Consider the following 9,504-nt stretch of genomic DNA (forward strand, 5'->3'; position numbering starts at 1 on the left):
TAGACACTGGGAAGGGTATGTGCTCTGGTAAGCGCTGTGAATTGTGCAAGACTGTTGAATCTAAGATCTGTACCTCTGAAACAAATAATGCAATATATGTTAAGAAAAAAAAAAGAAGAAGAAGGTAGCGGGAGGGGAAGAATGAAGCGGGGGAAATCGGGTGGACGAACCATGAGAGACGATGGACTCTGAAAAACAAACTGAGGGTTCTAGGGGGGAGGGGGGTGGGAGGATGGGTTGGCCTGGTGGTGGGTATTGAGGAGGGCACGTTCTGCATGGAGCACTGGGTGTTATGCACAAACAATGAATCATGGAACACTTCATCTAGAACTAATGATGTAATGTATGGGGATTAACATAAGAATAAAAAAAAAAAAAAGAATGGTAGCCTGCCCTCTCTCTCCCATACCTTCCAAATACCTCTGAGAAGCAGGGAGGCTGTTGCCAGACCTCATTCACAGACAAGCCCTTACTTGTCCAGGAAATGGAAGTAGCTCTGTGAACCGTCAGGGCTGCAGGGGGCCCTTGCCAGAACACACTGGGAACGGCTGGTACAGGCTCTCTCTGCACAAGGCTCCCTTATCTGTTGCCACATGCTTTCTTCCAAAAGACTGCATTTCCTAACAAGCCTCCAGTGAGGAAGGACCTGAGCATTCTCCCACTCCAAGACAAATGGCTAAGTTGGGGCTGTTGGCCCAGGGGCGAAGTGAGCGCATCTCTGAATTGAGGGAAAAACAACTTCTTCTCCATTGGAGTCACGCATCACCTTAGGCTGCATGGTGAGCACAGGAGAGGCTGCTCTGGGCTGTGTAGCCCCTGGCCTGTGACAGTGGGTGTGCTGTCCCACCAGCCTGGGCCCTCTCGCCCCACATGGGTGGTCTTTGTTGCCCTGCGCTCCTTTAGTTTGTGCTAATAGAAACATTGAAATACTGTTTCCACGCTGGACACATGGGCAAGAAGTTTGCCTTTGGTGACAGAGCTATTTCTACTCACATTTCTGGCACCAAAGGCACACCAGCCAATTTCCCCACACCAGCCAATTCTCCATCCATGAATAATTCTATTCAGACTGTCTTTGGAGTTAATGCAGACCACAGAGGTTAAGGGCTCAGTCCCACAAGGCTCCCCCCACCCACCCTCCACTTCAGATGCAATAGCAAGTCCTAGGCCTCCTATATTTCTGACCAGCTGACTACCAACTGGGGGTTCCCACAAGCCCCCTCCCCTAAATAATTTGCCCGAATAGCTTTCAGAACTCAGGAAGGCACTTTATTTACTATCACTATTATATTATAAAAGATACAACTCTGGAACAACCAAATGGAAGAGATGCAGAGAGAGAGCCTCCACACGCTCTCTAAGATCTCCACTTCCCAGGCCCTCCATGTGTTCACTACCCAGGAGGCTCATTGAATCCATCATTTAGGGTTCTGGGAAGCTTCCCTACACAGACGTTAATTAATTAAATCTTTGGCTGCTGGTTGAACTCAATCCCCAACCCCCACCCTCCCTGGAGGTTGGAGAGTGGGGCTGAAAGTTCCAACCGTCTATCACATGGTTGGCTCCTCTGACAACTAGCATCCATCCTGAAGCCACTGGGGACCTACCGATAAGAGTCCACTCATTCACATAAACTCAGGTATACTTGAAAAGGGGGCTTATCGTGAATAATGGAAAGATGCTCATCTCATCCCCATCACTCAGGAAATTCCAAGGGTTTTGAAAGCTGTGTCCAGACCGGGAACAAAGACCAAATACTGGTTTCTTATTATCTATTGACCATGAAGGTCACTGTGACTCAGCCAGCCACTCATGCACTTGATGATACGTGTCAGGCTCTGCAGCAGCCACTGACTTATGGCTGACACTTCAGTGTGAGGAGTTGTTAAAACACATGAGAAAGTAACTTGAAGGAAAAAACAGAAGGAGGAGGGCTGAGGGGAAGATGGCAGTTTTAAATAGATGGCCAGGGAAGGCTACATGGGGTGGTATTTGAGCCAAGACATGAAGAGATGGGGAATGAGCCACATGGATCGAAAGCAGCACTTCTCCAGGCTGGAGGAGCAGCATGTGCAAAGGCCCTGGAGTGGCTGCTGTGTTTAAGGAACTAGGAGGAGGTTGCCTGGCTGTCCTGATAAGGGAGAGTGGAGAGAAATAAGGTCCAACAGGCAAGGGCACAGGGAGAGCTGGCTGGAGCTGCTTTGAGGCTGTGGGCAGGTCTGCTGGTGGAGATGGGAAGCTGAGTCTAGGGGTGGGTGGTAGGATATCGACATCTGTTTACCTCTGGAGCTCTCTTTTGTCATTCTTCCAAGCAAGGGTTTAATGATCTTAGCTGTGTGAGCTTGACAAGCTGTCTGTTAGGCCTCTGTTTCCTCATCTGTGACGTAAGGAGGTTGCAGGCCCCACCTCCAAAGTGGCTGATGGGACAGAGTAAGGCCCTGCATGTTTTGCGCTCCACAAGGGCCGGCGGAGAGTAAACAGAGTAAACAGTGTGAACCTGAACCCACTGGGCTACATCAGCTGAAGGCTGTTGTCATCCAGGGTTGAGGGCCATGCCATCTCTAGCCACCTTCACACTTTGGGTTTCTCTCCCTTGACCTGGGCCCACAGTGCCATGGCTCCTGAAAAGTTGCTGTTGGCATGTGTGGTGTTGATGAGCACCCAGACTCGGGTAAGTGCTGTGCAGGTTTCTTGTCCTGCCTCACCTTCCAGGTCAAGGTCTCAAGTCACTGGGAAAGGCCCCAGGGGCTGTGTGGCCCAGGTGCTGAGTCCCCTAACCATTGTGTTTGTGCTTTTCTTTTGCCCCAGCAGTGAACCTCCATGAGCTGTGTGCCAGCAGAGTATCGGAAATCCTTCGAAACAAAGTGCACAGAACGGAAGAAGTGAAGGATGTGGATTTTTATGCTTTTTCCTACTATTACGACCTTGCAGCAAATGTTGGCCTCATAGGTAAGGGTGGGGCCGAGGTGTAGATTCTCTGGGCAGAGGGCCCACAGCAGAGAGTAATCATGTTGTCAGTCACTCTCAGAGTAACAGAAGTAGACAGGAGGGCAGGTGCTTGTCATCTATATAGGAAGTAGTAAGCCTCCTTTTTATAAATAAATCAGGTCTTTGAGCCGCTTAGTAAAGTTACATTGTCAGTGCAGGAACAGTTACTTGCTGTCAAGTTGTTCTGCTCTAAGGCAGAACTGACTCACCTGTGTAACTGACCCTTAGTTGTTCCTGTCTGGCCCCAGGTCTCTGGCTGAGGGAGCCTTTGTGACATGGTCATGTGGCCATCTTTCCCCATATGGCACCCAGGCTGGCATGGGATGGGGTCAGCGCACTCCACAGACCACCCTCAGGAGCTTATGAGCACTATGGTATCTCAGGGCTCACTGAGCCACCTGCTGCCTGGGCCCAGTGTGCAACACATCCAGCCAGGGGTGGGTAGTCCAGGTGGAAGGTGACCTCTTCACCCCTTGCTTGGGCCCAGGTGTCTTTGGCACAGAGCAAGGTCCCTGGGGTACGTCCCAGTAGCTGGCCCCACAGTTACTTGGCCTGCTAGGCCTGAGGCCCCCTGCGGGCTTCCCATAGCTGGAACAAGGGTTTGTTGATCTGTACTATCAGCTATGGACATCACAGTGCTCAGGGTCTACTACACGCAAACCCGGCCTGGCAGTGTGCTGGGGGCTCCACCCTTTCAGGCTAGCTCAGAGGGACCCCCCCCCCAGTATCACCTTGTCAATTTGGGGCCCCTCACCCTGGCTTTAACCGACATCGTCCCAGAGTGACCTCAGGAGATGCTGGGCTGTTCAGAAAGCTCTTCCAACTCCCTTTTGTGGTTACACATGGCTCTGAAAGAGCTCTTGGGTCTGTTTTCAGAAATGGAATCCATCTTCAACGATGACATTTGCTGACTCAGCAAATGCCCAAAGTCGAGGAAAAGTCAGTTCATTGAGCAGCTGCCTCGTAACGAAACATAAATGTGTGGGACAGCTCTATCAAATGTAGAGGTTTTGGGGTGCATTGAAGAAACAGTTGCCATTCTTGAGAGTTGGGGAACACAGCTTTCATGCCTCCTTCCCTGGGAATGTCACAGAGGCCTAGGGCCACTCTGTTCTGCTCTCTTCTGGGGAGCCCTTAAGGGCTCTGCCCATTTGATCTGAGACCTGACAAACCACTTCTTGGCGTTTTTTAAAGAATTTTTTTTTTCCACATTCAGAAAATTTATACCAGAATACCATTGCTGGACTCAGGGCCATAGCTCGAGGAAACATGTCCAGTTCTTTGCTTTTGTTTTTTTAACTTAAAATGCAGAGATTGCTCAGTCTGTGGGGTCCAGGGCTCCTGGTGACCTTCCTGTGAGGGACCCTCGAAGACCCATAACTGCTAATCATCCCCATGTGGTCCTGCATGGAACACTTGCCCACCCCCCGCCACATCACCTCAGACACATGACCAGTGCATGTGGGGCCGCTGCCCTGCTTACACCCAGGCTTGCAGCCAGGCTGGACACACTGCCCCATGTCATCCTCACGGGTGCCAGCCTCAGGGCCTTGGTGGCATCGCTGCTCCAGGGATGCTGGTGCAGACCAGGTGCTTGGTCTTGTCCCACAGATGTGGAAAAGGGAGGCAGCCTTGTCGTCGGAGACTTTGATATCGCGGCCAAGTATGGTGAGTAGTGGTTGACCTTCCGGGTGAGAAGGGCCAGGGTGGGAGGCAGGGACCCTGCCCCACCGTGTGGTAGATGCAGCTTAGTACTTGTGAGGCAGTACTGGGAGCTTCCAGGTTTGGTTCCTGATTCAGCCAGCCGGACGAGTGTTCAGAGGTAGGGGAGGGTACTCGGGGTCACTGCTGGGCCCAGGCCACAGGTCCACCATGTCCTGTGTGACCGCAGCAGGGGGAGGGGGAGGGGAGCCTCAGTGTCCCCAACTCTGAAAGTGCATATTTCTAGTCCTAGGGTGTTAGGAATGGGCTCTCTGGATTTCACATCTTCTGACACTTCTTCACTGTAGCTCAGGTGATCGTTACAGGGATTTCCCCTGAAAGTGTCCCAGCAAATTCACAATGGTCACAGCAGACCCAGCGTGTGGGGGGTGAGGAGCTCTTCCCCTTGAATTTGCAGGGGGCTGACCCTCTTCTTCTCCTTTGTCCATCACAATCCAGCCTGATGGGGAATGAAATGAAGGCTGGCTGTAAATATTCTGCTCTTTGGTTGCTGTTCCCAATTACAGATCAAAAGAGTTAAACTTCATATGTTTCTCTATAGAAAGTCCTTTCCCCCTCCCTCCCCCCAAGTGGATTTTTTTTTAAGCTTTCTTGTCACTTATGGGTTTATCCCATGGATACCTGGTGTCCACGACTCTTCAACAGGAAAAGGTTCTGAACAGAATTTTGGGAAGACTGTTGGTGTGTTTGTTCATTTGCCTCAAGAATAGTAGAATGTTCTGAGACAGCTTTGTCGGTATTTACATTCCCCAGAAAGCCCAGATTCACACCTGGGAGAGGTGTCCAGAGTCATGGGTGCAGAGCTCTGCCCTGTGAGACTGTGGTCTTCGGCTCATGACACCAAACCAAAACATACAAGTCCTTCTTGGTTTTGGAGGCCAGGCCCAGTGGAGGCTGGTTGGCCTTGAGACCCTACCTTTTGGTGTGCTCTTGGTGAATCACCTTCCTGCTCTAGGCTGTAGTCTTGTCTAAACCAGTGAGAACCAATGAGGACCTGGGGCCAACACAGAGCCTAATATAGGGTGGGCACCTGGAGTGGGCAGAGCCAGTCTGCCCAAGCCCCCCCCCAACCCCCCTCTCCCCGCCTGGGAGCGAACCACCTGGAATCTGATTGGGAAAGGGCTCTCTCACCCCAGTGTGCCGGACGGCGGAGACCCGGCCGCAGGGCAACCCCTTTCTGTGCATGGACCTCACCTACATCAGCCTGCTGCTCCAAGAGTTTGGTTTCCCAGAGAACAAAGTGCTGAAGGTACGGACTGTCTCTAGGGTGCCCCTTGTGCCCTTTATGGCCTGAAGGGCTGGGGGCACTGCTTCCAATCTCCCAACCATGCTCACTCTGCCCCTCCCTTTGTGTTTCAAGCTGACTCGGAAAATCAATAATGTTGAGACCAGCTGGGCTCTGGGGGCCGTCTTTCATTACATCGACTCCCTGAGCAGACAGAAGAGTCCAGCCTTGTAGCGGCCAAGCCGCTCCCAGCCATCCTCACAGAAGCGGCTCCACCTCCATGAGAACAGACCTTCGTGAGAATAGACCTTTGTGAAACCCCTTGACATGTTGGGAGGAAGCCACTGCTCAGGCTGCCACCCCCTCCCCTTGGCCTTGCAGACCCTTCTCTGGACAGGCAGAGGGCTGCAATGTGACCCAGGCCCAGCGCCTTCTGCCTTGGCTCCAGGTGAACAGTGAACCAGACAGGCAAAGGGCACATGCCAAGGCCAGGGTGATGCAGCCAGGCCATCCCCCACCTGTCCCTGTCTGCAGGGTTGGAGTGGTTATAAGGTGTTTCTGTGATAGGAGTCTTGTTTTATCTCCCTGCCCCTGTCTGGTCTCCTCCCATCCCCAGGGCAGACCTTCACCTTCTCCCCAGAGACTCAGTGGGGAGGTTGTACAGGCTGTCCTGGCTACTCTCAGGGTGGGCCAAGTGGCAACCACCATGCCCTCTGGGACAGGGGGTCTGGCAGACTTGAATGTGTTTGCCTCCTCCTTGGATGTGGATGTGTGAGGTCATCCAGAGGTCGGTTTTTTCAGGTTCTTGGACGGTTTGGAGCTAACTGTCAGAGTTGGCCCTGTGAGTAGGAAGAGGGGCTGGGGGAAATACCTCTCGTGTGCCCCAGCCCTACAGAGGAGGTCCAAATGTGAGCGTGAACTGCTTACAATATTTATGGCTGTGCTGTGTGTGACGTCTCCGTCGTGTGTTGCTGAGTGTTCGTGTAGCAACTGTGTTCTGAGCCCCAGTGGATGTATCGCTACCATGAGCCATTTGCAACTGAGCAGTATTGAAGACGCACACCACCTCATTGTGGGTCAGGCAGGCTGCAGTCCCTGGGACCACCTTCTGGCTTTGCTGGGGTGCGGGGCCATTGCCCATCCCCTGGGAGCTCCACTGGACACTGGCCCACACTCCTACATTGGGGTGTGAGCTCTGTGAGACCTGGGCCTCAGGGTCACAGTCGTTCCTGCAGTAAATGTATGGTACATGGAATAAGCTAAACATCATGTGTTCCACTCAAAATAAAGAGTTTACAAGGGTTTCTGGTCTGGTGACTCCTCTCAGTGAGTGTCAGCAATGTTCATCCACCTCAGCACTGGGGGGAAAGCCCCTGAGGTCCCTGTTCACTGTAGTGGGAACAAAGAACTGCCCAGGCTGGGTGACAGGTGGCACATTAGGTCTTCTCAGTGCGCCTTTTGAGGAGACAACCACAGAAGGACACATGGTGGCCACCCTCAGGCCCTCCTATGTCCCCGTGGTGGCAGGCTCTGTGGAGGCCCAGGCCGTTCCAGGGGAGCCGCTCGCCTTCCCAGTGGAGCTCCCATTCTCCCTGGGACTGACCCGCAGCATCTGCAGCATGGTGTGTTCGGTGAGGACCTGGCTTTAATCTGGGACAGCTGGAAAGGGGTCGCACACCAGAGAAAGACTGGGCAGGAGCACAGGACCTGGCCTCTTGATCGCCCAGGGCCACAGCAGGACCACGATGGACATGACTGCCAAATGAGCCCACGAGTGGAGGCTTGTTGGGGGAAAAGGGCTCTGCAGAATACTGCAGGAGGTTGGTTTCACTCCTCACCTCCAAGAGCCCTTCATCCCCACAGGTGGAGGCAGGGAGGGGTCCAAGCGTAAAACCTCCTTTGATGTTGGAGAAGTGCTATGCCCACAGGACATGACAGGGGAGCATTTCTCCCCTTTTCGGAGGGTCCTAATCCGGTGGTCTGATCATCACTGCCCCAATTCCAGAATGCTGGAGGGAAACACCCCCCCACCCCGGGCAAAAACCACTGACAAGATGAGACTAACCACCCTCCGCCCAGTGGTTTCCCCAAAACTTAAACCCTGGGGCAGAGGTCTGGAGGTGTACATGTGAGATGAGCAGAAAAAGACAAAGCAGGAGAGCTGCTTCCCCTAAATAAAAAACCACCTTTGGGCTGCAGCTAGGAAACCTTTGCTTGACAAGGGCAGGAAAATCCAGCAGCTCATCACCCCTGCCTGGGTCTCCTCAGCCTTTTCCTTCCATAGTATCTAACAGTTTTAAATATTTAAAGAAGTCCAGAGTCCAGGAATCAAATATGTATGAAGGTAAAAGTGAAAATTGATTTGGTCCATTTATAGGTTAGTGATCTCACATCTGAAAAAATGGAAACAACTGGAAGTTTCCCAAAAGATCACCAAATAAGTCATGGAATATTTTTAGGCCCAGCAAAGTATGCAAGTCATTTTGCTCTGTCTTTTGTGATTATAAATTAGGCTCTTGTTTTTTAAAAAAGTAGCTACATATGCACATCCGAACATGTAAAAGATGCAAACTAGGGATATGGTAAGAATTTCGCCACCTCTGGCGAAGACGTGTGCATCTCTGTGCTCAGATCTTCCTGGCACACCACACACACTGCCTCCTGCCCACATGTCCTGCACCTTCCTGTTCTCAGAACAGCTACACTTTCGGCGTGCAGAGCTGCCTCTGTCTTGCAGTGGCTGGTGGCAGTCCCGCATCTGGATGACAGGACCCCCATGGCATCAGGTGGTTTCCAGTCCCACATCCCTGTGCATGAGCCCTCCTGATGTTGCCAGATCCAAGGGCTGGAGCATTTTAAATTGTGACCATGTTGTCAGTTTTCCCTTCAACTCCACAGGCAGCTTCCCATGCCAGCTTCCCTGAGCCCTCCTTACCAACAAAGCTACAGACCACCCTGTTTGCTCTGCCTCACTGGCAGGTAAAAAATAACTGGTAATTTTACTGTGCACCGATCTAATTCATCTTGTATGTATGTCCAAGAGCATTTCCTTTTCAATGAAACGTCTGTCCATGTCCCATACCAATTTTTCTGAGAGACTGTGGTCATTCTCTTCCTGATTTTAGGAGTTTTTTATACTTAAGGAAATTAGCCATTGTGATAGAAAGTGTTGCAAATTTTTCCCCATTTTATTATTACTTTTTGACTTTATGGTGTTTTCTTCAATGCACAATTTTACTATTTTTATGTATTTAATTTACATTTTTATACAACTTTATCATGATCATAATTAGAAAGGCTTCTCCACTGAGATAGTTCTAAAAGTTAACAAAACAGTGTTGTTGGGTTTTTTTTTTTAATTACTTTAAGAACTCCCAGTATATGCTTATGAATATCCTCAGGCACAGCAAATTATTGTTTCAAGATGGATTTGATTTTTAGAACCATTTCAGAGTCACTGGAGGGCAAATATGATATTCAAACTGGGATAATACCATTTTTGGATAAAATCAAGGGTGGCTCTAAAGCACTGAGGCAGTTTCGGAAGGGCTCTTCCAGAAGTGTGCAGA

The 9,504-nt window shown here is 51.1% G+C and overlaps 1 protein-coding gene across 1 annotated transcript in view; it reads left to right on the forward strand.

The window, feature by feature from the left end:
* ENTPD6 (ectonucleoside triphosphate diphosphohydrolase 6) overlaps window positions 1-7,239 on the forward strand; it is a 21,279-nt gene extending 14,040 nt beyond the window's left edge. Inside the window, exons 3-6 of the mRNA XM_081832296.1 lie at window positions 2,776-2,949; window positions 4,600-4,656; window positions 5,847-5,959; window positions 6,071-7,239. Coding sequence (XP_081688422.1) covers window positions 2,776-2,949; window positions 4,600-4,656; window positions 5,847-5,959; window positions 6,071-6,169 — 443 coding nt within the window. The 3' untranslated portion in view covers window positions 6,170-7,239. The remainder of the gene's footprint in view (window positions 1-2,775; window positions 2,950-4,599; window positions 4,657-5,846; window positions 5,960-6,070) is intronic.
* The last annotated feature ends 2,265 nt before the right edge of the window (window positions 7,240-9,504 follow it).

Source organism: Leptonychotes weddellii, chromosome 10 (genome assembly GCF_054177405.1).
Source record: "Leptonychotes weddellii isolate Sample4059 chromosome 10, ASM5417740v2, whole genome shotgun sequence".
NCBI lineage: Eukaryota > Metazoa > Chordata > Mammalia > Carnivora > Phocidae > Leptonychotes > Leptonychotes weddellii.